A 17,380-nucleotide genomic window follows, 5' to 3' on the forward strand; every position below is an offset into this window, starting at 1 on the left:
GTGGGTCCTATGTAAGAGGTTTAGAAAGGCCCAACACTGTATGGTTCCAGCTGAGTAAATGTTAAGATGGGGCTCGAACATCAGTGTAGGAAGTCGAAGAAAACTTAGAGTATCCAACAGGGAAACATAAGGACATCGTCAAGACAAGAAATTTCTTGGGGGTGATGGGGGAGGAGGGGTGAAAAGGGTATAAATAGAGGTAGTAGGGAGGACATATAGAGAGGATAAAAGGGGAAATAATATGGAGACTGTATGCCAGTGCCCATGCTGAAGGTAAGTCACATGGGAGATACGGGCAGAGGGTATGGGAGGAAAAGTGAAAGAAGAAACTGCCAACCTGCTTGACGCAAAAGGAAGGGGTGCTATATTTTCTCAAATATTTCTGACTTTATGTCTGTAAATAACTTATTTGTGTCTTGACATCTGCTTAATTTCTACCAGCCACACCTCATTGGTTGGCGTCTGCGGTGTTTTCCTTCTCCTCAAGATAGATTTTTGCAAAAGCCAACATAGTTGCCAACCAACTTCCACAATGGTAGTTAAAACACCAGGATTCCCAGACAAATTGTAGAGTAAAGTTAGAGAAGACCAGAAGCATTTTCCAAAACATTCTTGCACGTACAATCTGCAGCCATTGGTACAACAGAGTTACATAGGACTGGAGAATATGCAGAAAGTCACAATCAGATGCCTGATACCTCCAATAGTTCAGTATCTCAATTCCTGCCTTGTGTGCACTGTCAGTCACGTATAACTTAAAATAGGTGAACTTCATTCTTGCTTCTCTTGTTATGTGTCCAGTGAGTCCTTACACATTTCATCAAAGAATTGGACAGACAAAGTTTAATGCCAGGGGGTCTGAGGGAGTTGGCAGTCTGGAAGGAAACGGGGCACTATATTCATTCCATAACCTACTGATATTTCCCCTTGATGTTGACCGTAGACATGGAGATATGCTCTAATCTGGAAAGTAAGATGTAAAGGGGTGGCCCAATGCAGTCATTTGGAAGCGTGCGGATGCCAGACCCCAGGGAGGACAGATCCTACGATCCAAGACCTGGGATAAACAATCGGGTCTCCTATTTTAATGTAATACAGAAGTTGAACCTTGGATGCTTACCAGGTCTTCAACTTCATAAGGAAACTTTAAGCACGAGTTTGAGAACTTCCAAGTGTTAGATTGCAAACCATCTTGGTTACATATCCACAAGGGAAGTTAATTCTACTAATACCGTTTCCAGAATATCCAAGATCTATTACTCATAAAGGGATTACAAATATTGACCCACATCGGGAACCGACCACAGCGCAATTGATTAAACGACTGTTGGTTCATGAAGTACTTACACTAGTTCCTTTGAACTAGAGAAGAAACCGTCCTAATGAAGGTGTAATATCGTTAATATAAGCACCGAAACGCTGCGTCGACTTTTTATGGGTTTTTTGTATTAATGTGTATACCTGTGAAATTTTAAATGTATATGGCTATATCTTGTTTTTATGAATAAAATGTGATAATTTTTAATTTACATTTCCATTGTGTATGGTATAATCAGAGCTCTTATGACGTTCCTTTCATTGTGTGCTTTTGTTTTTTGCTTTTGACCCAAAGGGGATTGTTGAGTTACTGGTTTCTAATAGAACATTGTGTCTTGAACTAAAGTAGCTCCTTAGCTCCCATAATGTTACTGTGTCAGGCAGGAGTAGTGTATCAGTGATTCTCCAATACGAACTTGTTTGAGGGACTTTTTGTGGATTTTGTCTACCAATGCAGTCGGGAGACATTCACAACTTGAGGGTGTCTCCATTGCTCAATCCATTTTCGTCAAAGAGGTCTTGATAAGATTTAATCTGTCCCATGTGGAGTATGTCAGTGAGTGAGACAATACTGACCACAAACCAAGATTTCAAGTAAAAAGTCTTCTCACCCACTTCAAACCCTGCATTGTCCCGCACACTTGCTTCCAGATAGATGTAATAACACATCTTAACATGTTTAGCGTACACCACGCCTGAGAGATAGTGCAATACAGGGTTAAACGCAGCAGTGGTTCACTATGCAGTACAATTCAGGAGTCCGCTACTAATTTTTGAGAAGAGTTAGTGCATTTTGATTCCCATTCGTATTATTTGTTCACAGCTCACCATCAGTGTAGTAAGGCATTCCCATTTGTTAGCTACATAATAGGATTGCACGTGCAGGAGTCTCACCCCTCCTGACGTTGTGTCGGCATGAGCCTTCATAAGCCTGGGCACATCTGACCCCCATATACATTTCCTAAACAGTGACTTGATTTACCTTAGGAGGGAAGTAGACCTCTTTAAAGAGATCATGCCTAAAATGTACATAAACGCAGGCCCTACAGTCATTAGAAAGGGGGGAAAAAAGTGAGCCTGGTCCTGCATTACAAGATATTGTCAACGAGGGGATGCCCTGCCATGTTACCAGCATGTGGAGCACCCAGAAGGAATGGACTACCATGGGGAGTGCAACCAGGGATGACCAAGATGTGAAAGGTCATGCCAGTCAGTCTCGCTACATGATTCGTTTGGTGAACTGTGCAAAGAAAACATGCAACTCTAACCAGTCAAGTGCTGTTAAACATCACTGAATATATTTGTATGGACTAATGCTGCCACAGCTTGTTGTCCAACAGTCATCGCCAAAGTCAAGAGCCTGCCCCACAATCCAGTGGTTGCAGCTACCAAATGCAAAGCAACTGTTAACCATGGCTGCAACTATTCATCTGAGTGGGAGACCACCCAAACTTCTGCGGTACATATGAGAAAGTCGGTAGTAAGAACCCACCAAGAACTCCGACCTGCAGTTAATCAGCTGTGTCCTTTGCATTCTGGTGACACCAGGTCTGAAAATAAAAGAATGAGACAGTATCTTAAACGGTCAAGACAAACCTGCCATTAGAACTACAATGTACTAGGGAAAACTCTTTTTGTGCAAGATCACACAAAATGACCTGCGGGTTAATGATGTCTGGTGCTTGATTGGTGAAGTTGCACCTCTGCCCATTGTTGCCTATGTCTTGTTATCCGTATTATATGCTACAGACCTGAGGAGCCCCATGGGAACTAGGAAGAGGACACTAGAGGTGTTGGGAAGCTTAGCAATAATCAATAGCCTTGAATATCAAACTTTGTAATGAACGGCATTATAAAGTATTTCATTTTTCTGAGACATTAAAATATTTCAGTTTTGTTAAGAAAAACACTAGGGGAAACAATGAATTGTATTTCTAGTGGTTGATGAAGTATAGGGTTCTACCGCCCACCCCTCCTCCCTGAGAAGCTTTTGACTGTTTACCCCCATTACCCTGTGAGACAAGTTTGGATAGGGTGTACCTGGCTCCCTTTGCAGAGCCAAATCACCCCATATTTCCTGGCACAATGTAAGTCCTCATGCAATCAAACCACAAAGCACCAAACCCTATCCAAAACTTGTTACAGCCTTTATTCCTTAATGTGCGTTGCTTCGGTGAAAATCTAAAGAACTTTGATCTCCAATGAATCGCCTTACCCAACCGCCTGACCAAATTAGTCGCGAGATATGACAATGAAAATGCAATTCATTACTATGACACATAACTGATTCTTGTGATACACAGCAGACCAGCGAGCCATCAAAACCAACATCTGTACGATAAAATGCTAATACCCACCTACCCCTCCACTATTATTAAAGCGCTTACCAACTCTACCTGTTTGCTATGCAAAATACTTAATCACAAACTCATCAAAGCAGCACAGGTCTCTGAAATCACACTCTGATCCCTCCAGAGCCAGCGAAACAAAATCCAAGCCCTCTCCACTCCTCTTCAACTAAAGCCAATCAGCAGCTTCTCTTATTGTGCAAATGTGCATCAAAAATTGAGAGAACGCTTCTGACCATCCAAACAGGACCGATCCACCCAAACATTACACTATTGTTTACCCACCACATCCTCGCCTTGCCTGTGTTGCCACACATCAAATCCAGTTCAGTAAATGTTCTGCTTCAGTCTCCAAATGTGATATCCCCAAAGGGCATCCCCTCCTTGATTCTACTTGTTATCCCCCTAAAGGGGAGTAGCCTAAGGGCTGCAAACCTGAGCCTGTTTTTTAAACAAAACCAGAAAACACCTTTTGTGCAAACAGGGCCCAACTTTTACCAGTTGGTCATGTCCTTTCCCCTCTCCAAACATTAGACTAGTCAAGTAAATGTAACAGCTGGGGTGTTAGATTGGAATTCCTTGATCTTCCACAAACATGTATGTCCACTTCCCAAAGAACAAACCCCACAGTTTTTTTGCACGTACAGCACGAAATGCGCCAGTTGAGGTCAGTGCTCCATCCATTGTATTTGGACAAAAAGTTAAGTTAGTGTGGCGATGTCCTTTGGGGTAATTGACAGAAGGGAATTCGCCTATTCTAACTCAACTCCTTTATCACAATCCCTGGCAAAGGCGCTCCATCCCTGCCTGGTCCACACATTGATTCCATTTCCAACCTTTTCTTTTAACATGAACTAACTTTTACCTGAGAGAAAGCAAGCACTGATAATCTCAATTCACCGAAAAAGCTAATTCTGATCCCACTACACCGAAGACATTTTGGGGATATTTTCCTGGGTACCGTCATTGAAAAAGTGGCCTTTTACTGAGCTGCAATACTTGGAGACTGGAACCGAAGCGTGCTTCTAGTCTCCTGAGAGTCCAACTCTTCTGTCTCCACTGCCACCTCAAATACACAGGACCTGCACTAGTTGCTTATCATCCCTTGAAGGACTACTAACTACCCGTGATTCCACAAAACAGCTGCAAGAGGCCTGCAAAACCTAAGCACAATGGACTACAGTAATCTCTCTTCGTCCTGAAGGCCCCTCTGCAGCCAGAGTTCATCCTTGTAGATGGTTGCTTCCAGAACTCTCTAATGCTAATCTGTGGGATAAATCTAAGACTATACCCTCTTCCTGCAGTTCTTCACCACATACATTTCACCACCTGGAGAGCTTGTAGGGAGTCGTGCATTAGCGCAGAACACTAAAGAGAAGGGGCATGGAAGACAGTGGGTGTCAGACACCTGAATCCTTAGGCTACAGTAATGGCTGTCACAAGAGGCTGCATGTTGTAAGAAGCCTCCAACAAATAGCACAGCGGGCTGCGCCCAAATAGTACAAAAACACAGGTTTATTTTGGTAATTCCCAAATCAGATCCCAGTTGCCTAACACGAATTAGTCTCTCTTGCCTTGACTGTTGCTAATCACTATGGTTCTGATTCTTGTAAAGAAAACCTGATTTATTTACACTTGTAGGCTTATTCCTATGTAAGTGTCTCGTTTTTTTGGGAATTCAGATAGAATTCCACTACCCCTAGTCATGGAATTATTTTATAAATTACTAGGGGCCAGATGTAGGTAAATACCATTTACTGATTCTAAAATACAGAATTTTACCGATTTGGTATTTTAGAATCTGTAAATGATATGTAGCTAATGATTCGGTAAATTTTACAGAATCTGTAAAATTCGGTAAATACAGATTCAGTATTTACCTATTCGGTATTCCCCATTCAGGGATGAATGAGAATTACCGATTCGATAAATACCAAATCGGTAATTGGGGGTAGACTTACAAGGGTGGCCGGGTGGCAGGGTGTCACATTGACACCCTGTTGCACCCCTGTATAGTGCATGGGTGCACATGTGGCACACATGTATGCCTGCCACATGGCACAGTTGAAAAAGCACAAAATTGCTTTTTCAACGAATTTCGTTATTTACCACCATCTATTAGTTGGTGGTAAATAACAAATCCTTACAAGTGAAAAGCACTCACTTGAGTGCTTCCTACAGTAAGGATTCAGTAATTTACCAAATCGGTATTTAAGAATTCGGTAATTTACCGATTTCTTAAATTACTGATTTCGTAAATTACCGAATCCTTAAATTAGGCCCCTACATCTCAAATGCCTAATACCAGTCGGTGACGGACGAAATTCGGTAATTTCGGCCAAGACTTTTCCTTTCATCCCCACATGGGAAATCTGTTCCCCACAGAAAACCTCTTCTATACCCTCCTCGATTCTGGAAGTGTTCCCTCCCCCTTACCACCTTCTATACATATGTATTCCCACCCTTCTCAAGGGTAAATCTCTGAGTCTCTCCAGGGTGGGTAGAATTGAGCCTTTCAAAATGTTGTAAATATCTATAAACTTGAACTTTTTGATGGTCACTTATTTTGCAAGGAACTCCGAGCCCTGCAACATGCATGCTCCATCCGTGTGAGTAGATTTGATCGTACTTACTATTACAGCATAGCGATGGGCTATGACATGTCAGTAAATTGCTTTGTGGGTGTAAACTAACTTTTTGTTAAAACAGAAATTGAATTTACACTAATAAAGCACGCCGTTTGCACAGGTCAGTCCGAGGCGGTACACCAATGGTTTTGTAAATTGCAGTCCATCAGTAGGTGATGAGCATCACATCCACTTCGCTCATATCACCACTCAAACCTCGACTGTCATTGACTTGTCCTTTTTTGAACTTCACTATTAGGTCAATGCCACCACATTGTCATCTTTAAGGCTCCTTCTAGAGTAAATTATATGTTGTGCAATGTAAAGTCTTAAAATAAACAGAAAATTCATAAAACTGCCTACATATTACATACAAGACCCTCTGGAAGTACCAGCTAACATAATTGGCTGTGAGGCAATTTTTGCACACCAACTCCCCTCCTAGACTTAAACCAAGCTTGCCACTCCATCACCCCCCCCCCCCCTCTCGAGACGCTTGGGTGCTTGCTGTTTCTCAGTATTGTGTTGGTCCCTTTCCATTCTTGGTCATGCTTGCCAAGAGTAACATCAAAGTTGTAAGTATGCTGACTTGACTCCTATGCTTCAGCACATGAATGATTGTAACACCCTTAAAACGCCCTTAAATCAGCCTGCCTGTACAGTAAGACCATAATCGTTGATCATTCTGTTGTGTCAAAAAAAAGTGTAAGCAATGGCCCATTTTATCGTATCTGCTGTGAAGCGCGAACAAACCTTCTGGCCGTGTTGTGCTGCAAAAGTAATATAAATGCACAAAAGTTTCCTTGACTTTATTGCAGATAAAAATCGTGATCTTTCTCACGTTATTGTTTTTCTAATTTTTGAAAAAGTACTTCTAATCCATGGATCTCCCACTTCCTATTACTTTCATCTTGTCGGATTCATCTTTTTTGATTAAATCAAATAATCTTTCACCACTATCTTCATTTTTTAATGCAGTGTGGGTAGTGTACCCATAAAACAATAACACCTATAAAACACAGAAGAATGAAAAAATGAAATCTATCATCTCACAATGATAGCAAACGCACACACAAACTATGAACATAATAACAGTACATCTGTGGTTCGAAAAACTAAAATCTAATCTTTGTGGAAAATAAGCCATGCCACACTTTCTTTTTTTTTAAATAGAAGAAGTTGTTTGCGGATATTGGGAATTGTCAAAGATAAATATAAGACATACTGTACTGGGAAAAGAGAGGCTTTGGTAACATTTCAAACCAAATGAAAATAAAATTTAGTCTGAGCTATTTTATCATAAATGTAAGTAAATGTACAGAAATAAAGGCACTGATTGGTATATTTAGTAACTAAGGGCCTAATTACAACTACGGCGGTCCGGTGAACTACCGTATCCATGGTGGTGGTGCGGGCACTGCCGCATCGGTGGGCCGACTGCCTTATTACAAGTTGGGCAGTCGGAGCGCCATGGGCCCACTGCAACCGGCAGGGATCAGAGAGGCCTGGCTGTGTTGCAGAGGTCTTAAGGCCGCAATATGCTTGGCAGTGCCACTGCGGCACCACCAAGCATATTACGAGTTTCCTCCCGCAACAGTTTTCATGGCATTGAGCCTGCCATGAATACTGTGGCGGAGAGGAAACAGGGCCTCAGGGTCGATGGGTGCATGCAGGTGGGCACATGTTGTGCATCCTTGTCTGCATGCACCCCAGTTCCTGCATGCCATGGACTGGGCAGTCCATGCAGTGAAGGAACTGCCTTTGACGCTCCCATTGCAGTGCCCTTTTTAGAGACACTGCCGTGGGACCACCAAAGAAATGCACGCCAGTCACGAGAAAACTCATAATCTGGTTGGCGGTGCGGTGCTCACACAGCTTTGGCTTCACCAAAGTTGTAATCGGGCCCTAAGTCACAGCTGTACTGACAACGCTGTGGCAGCATCTTCTCTCGAAAGTTTCATGATTCAATAAGAAGGAGCTAAATGGCTCCAGTTTTAGGTCTCGCCTACCCAGTGCGCATGCGCTGCATAGGAGACCTTTAGCCGTCGTTCATCTCTTTTTCGAAGCCCATACTCATGCTTGTGGCGGCAAACACTTTACAGGAGCAGGCAGGGGCACACCATAAGCACGAGTGTGTGCTTCGAAAAAGAGCAGACTGCTCTCCCAAGCGCGAGCGCCTCGCTCCGCCGCACCGTTTTGCTTGCGCTTCTTGTTCATGCATGCAGTGTGAGGGGTAAACATTACAAACTCACTCTTGTCTCTTTCGTTGGTGAAAAGTCCGCTCCCTGCTTTTATTTTGGTATTGAGGTGACTCTTGGGTAATCGCTACTTTTTGGTGCACCTTTTATTGCCGCTTTTCTGGGTCTCGTATTTCTTTTTTTTTTGCAGTGACTTCCATGTAAGCCCCACTTTTGTGTTCATTTTCATTGCCACTTTTCTGGGCCCCGTACTTAAAAAAAAACTTGTTGTTGTTGCAATGACTTCTGTATTCCCGAATTTAGTTTTGTGTGCACGTTCACTTCCGCTTTTCTGGGCCTCATACTTATTTTTTTTTAAAGTGACTCCCTTGTAAGTCCCACATTTGTGTGCACATTTAATTGCCACATTTCTGGACCTCGACCTTTTTTATTTATTTTTGTTGTTGCAGTGACTGTCACGTAATCCGCACGTTTGTGTGCACATTTCATTGCCACTTTTCTGGGCCTTGTACTTTTTTAAATAATTTTTTTTGTTGCAGTGACTCCTGTGTAATCCCCACTTTTGTGGACACATTTAATTGCGTCTTTTCCAAGCCTTGCTCTTTACCGCCCTCTGACTTGATCTCTTTCCTACCCCTGTTTACAGGCCCATGGAATGACACCCACGCTCCTTTCTCCTCTGGCTTCTCTTGGTGTTCTGTATGATGGCTCAAGAATCCATTCCCAGATTCCACCTTCTTCATGCCCCTCATCCACACCAATGTTCTTCTCCCCACTGTCCTTGTGTATTGCGGTCCCTTCACTATGTGTGTTCCAAATCCCGTTTTCATAAGTTACTTCCCTTGGGCTTCTTCTACCGGATCACGCTGCCCTTTCTTTCTTATTCCTCCACATGACCTTTGTTCCTCCTCCAGGGTTCATGCTAGATTTAGAAGATAGACCATCATGACCATTTTTTCAGCGAATCTTCTTCTATGTAAATTATTTATTCAGTTCTATTCAGCCGGTGAAACATGTCCGCCTCTGCAGTTTCTACTGCCCAAAAACAACGCGGTGCAGACGTCAGTGTAATTACACATAGTCGTTGTTTATGGCGGCCATAAATGTGGGCTTCGATGGGGACCTGCGCGGTTTAATAGAAAACTTAACCCTTTTGTACTATAAGATAGTGAGCACCCCGCCAACCCCTGCTCCCCCCCCCCCTTCTGTGTCCGAATCTGATTCCAGAGTCCGGAGCTTGGCTTGGGTAACTCAAAAATGCATTTATTTTAATTTGCAACGCAGCTGTAGTAATAAGCATTGGCATAGCCAATAGGTCTCGCTTTTGGGACCTTGTAAGTATTTAGTTATGAAGCACAATATCCTTGGTGCAACAACATTAACTGTTGCATGGGTAAACACTTATAAGGCCCCAAAGGTGAGACCTATTGGCTATGCCAATGCTTTTTGTGTTTGTTTTGATACAATTTTCACACTTGGTTTTCTTCAACCGTGTCTCATTAGTCCTCTAATTAAAGCCTTTTTTCATCACACCAATACTGTGACTTTACAAAACATTATTTCTTTACCTCCCTCAAAGGCAGCACATGAATCATTTGGTAAGGCAGAATGCTGAGGCATTCTGAAAGAGACGGTGTTAGTTTTTATGTTCGTGCTCTAGTGATTACCCCAGGGAAGACATTTTCAAGTCAGGCTCAAAGAGGGAATGACATAACCAAGTGTGGAGAAGTGCCATGGAAAAATCAGACCATTAGGCACCAACATTTCCATTTCCATACCTGATGGAAACTGCAGTCCTAAAGTAGTCTAAGTTAAAGTGGCACACAAACTGTGAAAGGAAAAGCAGCATCAGAGAAAAAAAGGTTCTGTTTTCGACACTAGAGGGGGTGACTACCTAGTTTATTTTAACCCTTTCGATGCTGATGACGGAACCGCTCCGTCATCAGCTGCGGTGGCGCTGTGCTGATGACGGAGCGGTTCCTTCATGGCCCAGCCGCCGCGCCTGTGCGGCGCGGATTCCGCGCCTGCACTGGTCGTTCTATTGAGCGGGCGGGGCCATGACGGAACCGCTCCGTCATCAGCACAGCCCAACCGCGGCTGATGACGGAGCGGTTCCGTCACCAGCATGCGGCCGCCGTGCGGCCTCCCCGCCCCCTTAGCGCTGCGGCGGAATAGCCGCCGCAGCGATGCGGTTAAACATGGCCGGAGCTCTCCATTCACTACAATCCCATAAGACATAAGTGAAAAAATTGAGAGTCTACCAGTTCCCAGATATTTTCATCCAAGACTGGAGTCTAATCAAGTGCTTATAGTTCATGCCAGTTGACTTGTTGTTAATCAACTACACCACATCTTCCTGGTATTACCATGCTAGAAACACATTCACTTAAACAAAAAAAAAGTATTTGTTGCAAAAGTATGCATATCAGATCCTTTTTGGGAGGCCACATGGCAGACAGGGGCTCAGTAGCAGCTGCTACAGAACAGGGTTGGTTGGGCGGGGGTAACATTGGGTGGGGGTGGGAAATAAATACATATCATTTTTTTAAGCACTTACCTATACAGGTGATCGCCGGCCTCTACCTCTTCTTCCTCCATCCGCAGGTAGCACACAGCCTTCCAGAATACCCTGACCAATCACCACGCTTCCTTAGCAGCATTGTGATTGGTCTGAGCACCATTGTTCGGCGAATAGACATGGGCTGGCAGACTGTGCATGTTCTCCATGGAGGCTGTAACACTTCTACCTAGTTTGCCTATATGGGAGAGCGACTCTTCTCCTTTCCCAGCAGGTAAACTTAACATTTTTTGGGTGTTCATTAACTGGTGTTTTCTGGTTGAGAAACACTGACTGTGGGAAATCTTGTGTGTATGCATGAATGTATGAACATTACATTTCTAGTGTTTATCTAGCCAGAGAGCACTGACCTGCTGTACAGAGTCGATGACCAGCATAAAGTCAACAAGTGCTAGGAAAGGTAGCAGTGTAATGGACGGTTAATGCATTGTAATGTAATTTCTTTAAATGGGTGAGTTTGTGTCCTTGTTGTGGGTGAGCCAAGAACCAGCTGAGATGGAGACTTTGTCAGCAAGATAGGCAGAGGTGCTGGTACTGATGGCCTTGTAGATGATGCATCTGGTTTTGAAGATGATGTGGGTCAACAAGGGGAGCTAATGAAGTTCCATTAGTTTTGGGGTGATGTGTTCATATTTCTTCAAGCCCTGGATGAGATGTGCTGTGGCATGTATGATTCCCTTAAGGGGTATCTGTGTGGAGTCTGGGAGGTCATGGAGCAGGGTGTTACCACCATCCAGATGCTTGAGCAAGAGGGCTAGAACAGCTGTTCTGAAGTCACTTTCTGGAAGAAACGGTTTCCCTTTCTTGAAAACAGACAACTGGTACCAGACTATCTTTGTTTTTTGCCAGTGTGTTCCTTGTGAGTGAGGATGGTGTCCAGAGTGAATCCAAGTGCCCTGGCATTTGGGGAATGTCGGAGTTGGAAGTGGTCAAAGTTCATGTCAATGAGCCATGTGTGTGCTGTTTCTTGTTTCTTGTTCTTGCCAAATAACAAAAAATCTGTCTTGGTTGGGTTAAGCCTCAGGTAGGAGTGGGACATCCTGGTCTAATGAAGTAGAGGCAGTGTTTGGAGCATCAGATGGCTGAAGAAGAGGAGACCTTCAAGTAGACTTTTGTATCTGTGAGTTGAACACCAAGTTGCTCCAGGTAGAGTTGAAGATGAGAGGAGACAGTATGGAACCCTGAAGCACTCCACATGTGATAAGGATATTGTGGAACCCGGAGGTGCTTTTGTGATCACACTGGCATCATTTAGTAAAGTAGGAAGAGAACCAGTGAAGGACAGTTTCAGTAAATCTCATTTGAGACTCGAGATCGTATGAGGGTGGGATGGTCTACTGTGTCGAAGGCGGCAGGGAGGTCCAGTATTATTGGGACGGAGGAGACATCTTCATCTACAGTCAGTGGCTATCATCTACAAAGTGCGAGGTAGCTGTGGTGCAGCATGATGTTCTGAAGCCAGACGGTAGCCATGTAGGAGATAGTCATCATTGATGGGTGATCTTGGAGTTGAACATAGACACTTTGCTGATGACTCGTAGGTGAGTGATGGGACGGTAGTTGGCAATGTAGTCAGGCTCAAGGAAATTAACTGAGCTTGACCATTCCCCACCTAAATCCAACGTTTGTCCCGCCTCTTTTACTAACTAGCCTAAAGTAGAAAAGTCTTTCACCTGTTCCAGTTGAGTAAGTCGATCTCTGCACATAAAGTGGATTCTCAGAATCATGATTTTTCATTGTCTTGTTGAGAACTTCTCAAGGCCTTAGGTTTCAATGATTTGTGCAAAAAAACACATAGTGATCCCAAAGTGTTCACCTGTGGAAACATGAGGACAAATCCTGGCATTTACACTTAAACTGTTTGTTTGATAATTGGAAAATCAAATTGGCTTTCCTTAGAAAATGCTTAGAGACTCGCTGAGCCCCAGTACAAAGTGTTTAATAAATTAAACAATTAGATGTGGATACCTTGTATCTTGTAGAGGAACAGTTGGTTGTTGCCCTGTGAAAAAGATGTTTGGTGAGCCTCACCCACTAGTTTCTACCAGTCGTATATACGATCTCCACTGGTGTACTGCTAGAGGACCTTATCATCGGATATCGTATGTGGGATAGGGCATGGGGGAGTCCAGGTAGGTAACACCTCTATCAGACAGAAGAATATCTGGATATAGAAATTCGGTGGGATCTGCAAGAATTGTTAAAATTACCTCCTATAGCAAAATATACCACTTTAATTAAAAAAAAGGGGAAGAGTTTTAAGGTTAAGTAACTAGGTGATGCATTTGGGATGTACTATTAATCCTTCACATCTCACAACAATGGTCTACATGTTCAGCCATCATTGCCTAAGTTGGTCTGTTGGCTTTCGTCAGGACCTATGCTCATCAGGTCCCTCTTTGGAGTAAGGACACTGCCTTCGGGAACTTTGTAAAACTGAGAGTAAGTTCATTTACTTACATATCCTGTGGAAATATTGTTTTACCCATTCCCTGGGGAAGCAAAAAGGAAGAACAGTTTCAAAAAGCAAGATACGCACATATTTTCATATTTGATTGTTATGGTGTTGACCTGATATCAAATCCACCTCTTGTGCACCCAAAGGTAAGGGATTCACAAATGGGAACAGTATTCACCTTCAGTGATGTAGACACATCTAATCATATGTGGCTCACAAAGCAAACTTATAGTGAAATAGGCCAGCATCATGTGGTGGCTGTTAATACTATCAAAAGTCTGTATAAATCTTAAAAACTGTCAGATTATCATGAAGTAGTTCTCAGAATGTGGGCAGTTACATTGAGTCCTGTGGTCCTAGCTCGCATTGTCTCTTTGTTTCTCATTAAAGATTTGGCTATCATTGTGAGTCTCTCTTAATTCTGCATGCACCTCTGTTATAAACTGTGGGTGTTAGGTCGATGGTGTTTTAAAATGTGTTAATATAGCGGAAGTGTAGGTTATAACAGAGATGTCATGAGGTGTAGGTCAATCATTACATACCCAAGCTTAATGTGCTGCAGGTATGCAAAGTGGTGTGGAGGAAGGTGACTTAGTTGGAGGATCCTAAACTCATTTCTTTCATATTGTACCCTGAGTCGAGGCTCTTGCACATTTATTGAGCGTCAACCGTGCCTGGTAAGCATTTGTTTTGCCGGGGCGTTTTTGGAGTCGTCGGTTGATATTCATTCAAAATGTGAGGCTGTCCCTAGCATAGGCAACTGGTGTATTTGTTGACGTCCCTTTATATTTGTGAGAACCCGAATATGGTGTGTTACGGATCAACACAGTGATAATGCTGTCCAGCGCCTGGTCCCACAGGGATTGTGGAATTTAGGGACCCTTTACAGTTCTGAGTTTAACGTGAGTTCTAGTGTTCTGTGGACAATGTATTTGGCTTTTATTCGTAAAGGCTGCAGGTGAATCACACTATGTACTGGTCACCAAGATTCATGCACATCTTACTCTTTTTTTCTTTCTTCCAATTTTTTGCCTTGCACATTATCTGCTTTCCCTAGCATTTCCTGTTGCTTAATATTCTATCACCCTAATGTGCTGGTCTATGAATTATGCGCTCTTTTAATATGTCTACTGCGGTTTGTAATTTCAGAAAGTGCTTAGGATAAATTTGCCACATAACTAAATACTGTGTATTAAAAAGAATGTGCTACTTACTGTTGGATGAATGGTTTTTCAAAATGATCAAATAGATATGTGTAATCAATCTCCCTTTCGTTCACTTGGTGTCTCTTTCTCTTTTAGTCAGCCCAAACCAGAATGCCAGGCCCTGCAAGAAACCATGTTCCCTGCGCACCAGCTGTGCCAATTGCACAAGCAACAGCATGGAGTGCATGTGGTGCAGCAACACCAAGCGGTGTGTGGACTCCAACGCGTACATCATCTCCTTCCCATATGGACAGTGCCTGGAATGGCAGACCACCACCTGCCCGCGTGAGTACCTAAAACATGAAAATCCCTATTTACTAAATGAGGGCAAAGTATCTGCAGTGCCAGTGAGGAAGAGATAAGAACATGACTTGGAAATAAAGAAATGGGGCTCACATGCCTGTATAGAAAGAGTACGTGGCAGAGGAGCATCATGGATCATAGCATAAAATACCCCATAACTAGTCTACGTGGAAAAAGCTGCTTTGAAGTGGAAGGCCAGAGCTTATGAACATTGGCACTATCTAGTCGCATCACCCGTCAATACTTAAATAGACATTATTTTTCCCCTTGTCTCATGAACACAACCAACCATTTTAGGCATACAGGCCCTGAAACCCATGCTGCTTGTTAGCCTTACAGTCACTCCCCTAACGTAGTAACCCTGCTTTTGCAGACCTTACAGCACTCCCTGATCCTCCTGGCTTGTCAGCTAGCTAGTCTCTACTGGCAGTAAGTCAGCTAGCAGATCCTATATTTCTGCTTATGTTCCTGACTTACCCATCACCAAATCTATAGCATTCACTTGCGTAGTAACTCTTCCTACATACTCAGAACAATCGGAAAAAAACAATATATTGTCCTCTTGCTTGCATCTTAAAATTTTAATCAAAACAACTTTGTTGTCCTTACCCTGTCTTACAGACTTCATACCTGCCCACTCATAAACTGATACAAAGCAGGGAAATTTGCTTGCGGTCTCATATAAATACAGATGCTCATAATCCCTCAAGTTCAGCTGGTCTGCTGTAGAGAAGCAAAAGCAGATGGGTCCAGACTTTGCGGTTTGTCCATCTTTCCAAATGGGGGTGGGGTCAGAAAAGGAGATCTTTGAGGCCTCACCTACCTTGATATATTCTGCATTTTCCCAGAACTTTATAACATTTTACACTTAGACATAGTCTATCTTTGTATGTGCTATGAACGACTTACAGGGCCCTCCAAATACCATAGTTTTTACTGTACCTAATTTGTGCATATCTCAGTATTTTCCTTTTTATTTCCTATGTTTATAAATTGTCCCTCCGGCAGTAGCAAGAACTTGGATAGTGCTAGTATTACTCAATTGATTCCATGGCAGTACCCATTTCATATTCTCTCTAAATATCCTTTTCTTTATGGTGTTTAATATAGGCTTAGTAGAGAAGGTTCTACGGGTGGCATCTTAAATCCTCCAGTGAAGGATTTGATATTCGGTGCCCTCATTGACCTTCCATCTGACTTATTCATGCCTCCAGGGATGCCTTCAATTCTCTTCAGACAAATGGGAAGCAATGCTGTGTGGATAGTTTCAATACAAAGCACGGTCCCATTTAGCATCTTCCTGCTTGGCCTTTGTTCCACTCTATCTTCACTCAAACCTTCAGTTCTTTGAAGTACAGGCTAGAACATGTCCCATCATCCCAACTGCAGCTACCACAGCATCTAGTGGTCCCTAAGGTCTGCATTCTTCTTTTACAGTTTATTGATGGTGCCTCTGAACTATCCCTCACTTAGTCAGTCCCAGAGGTAATGTCCAAGTATTAACTTTGTTTTTGGGTACCACGTCATGTCAGATCTGTTTTTTCCAGGGCCAGGAAGGTAATTCAGTCACCTAGAATGTCACCAGAAACAGGGCATGAATTTTCCTCTACCCCAAATAAATAATGGCTCTAGATTGAGAGGGAGGAAATATTTTGCTTTGTCTAAAGCAACAACCTACTTACATGTGCCTTGCTCGTGCTGCCATCTTCACAGCTCGAGCTTCAACCCTTAGTGGTCAGCCTAGTAAGTTAAGGCAAGAGGACAGTGGGGAGCATCACTCAGTAAAGCAATATGTCTGCCAGACCCCCAGAATCCTTTACAGACCTGCAAACTCCTATATGTAAGTGAGAAGAGAGGGATGAGAATGGTGGACCTCCTGTTGGTATTAGCTAAGTGAGCTATAGTCATGCACGGAAAGTCCAGCAATGGCCCTCACATTAAGCAACGATTCAGATATGAAAAAGCACTCGATATAATCCAGGGAAAGAACGAGAGGTTCACTCAAATAAAGCCCATTTAAAAGCATCTGTATAATAAGGGAGATTTGCATTGCACACTTAGCAGATCCAAGCAAATAAATGAGAGACTCAAACTGAAAATGCTGATGTATACCAGTAAAGTAATGCTGATGAGACCTCACTTTTCTTTTTTAAATATCTTTCTATTGGTATTTATACAAATAGTGGGAAGATAATCAGCACAGTTACTAAAGTATAGCAAGAGCACTTTCATTACAGCACATTTGGATTACAGCTAGGATAATATTACAAGCGCACCCTGCAAGGCAATGGTTAGTTTTAAGCTCAGTATCGCATATACATGTAATAGTACTGGAAGTATGAATTC

The 17,380-nt window shown here is 42.9% G+C and overlaps 1 protein-coding gene across 1 annotated transcript in view; it reads left to right on the forward strand.

Moving 5' to 3' along the window:
* The window catches only part of ATRNL1 (attractin like 1), a 2,439,979-nt gene that overhangs the window by 951,904 nt on the left and 1,470,695 nt on the right, over positions 1–17,380 (forward strand). The window contains exon 17 of the mRNA XM_078643887.1: positions 14,828–15,016. Coding sequence (XP_078500013.1) covers positions 14,828–15,016 — 189 coding nt within the window. The remainder of the gene's footprint in view (positions 1–14,827; positions 15,017–17,380) is intronic.

The sequence above is a fragment of the Lissotriton helveticus genome, chromosome 5_1 (assembly GCF_964261635.1).
Source record: "Lissotriton helveticus chromosome 5_1, aLisHel1.1, whole genome shotgun sequence".
NCBI classification, from domain to species: Eukaryota; Metazoa; Chordata; class Amphibia; order Caudata; family Salamandridae; genus Lissotriton; species Lissotriton helveticus.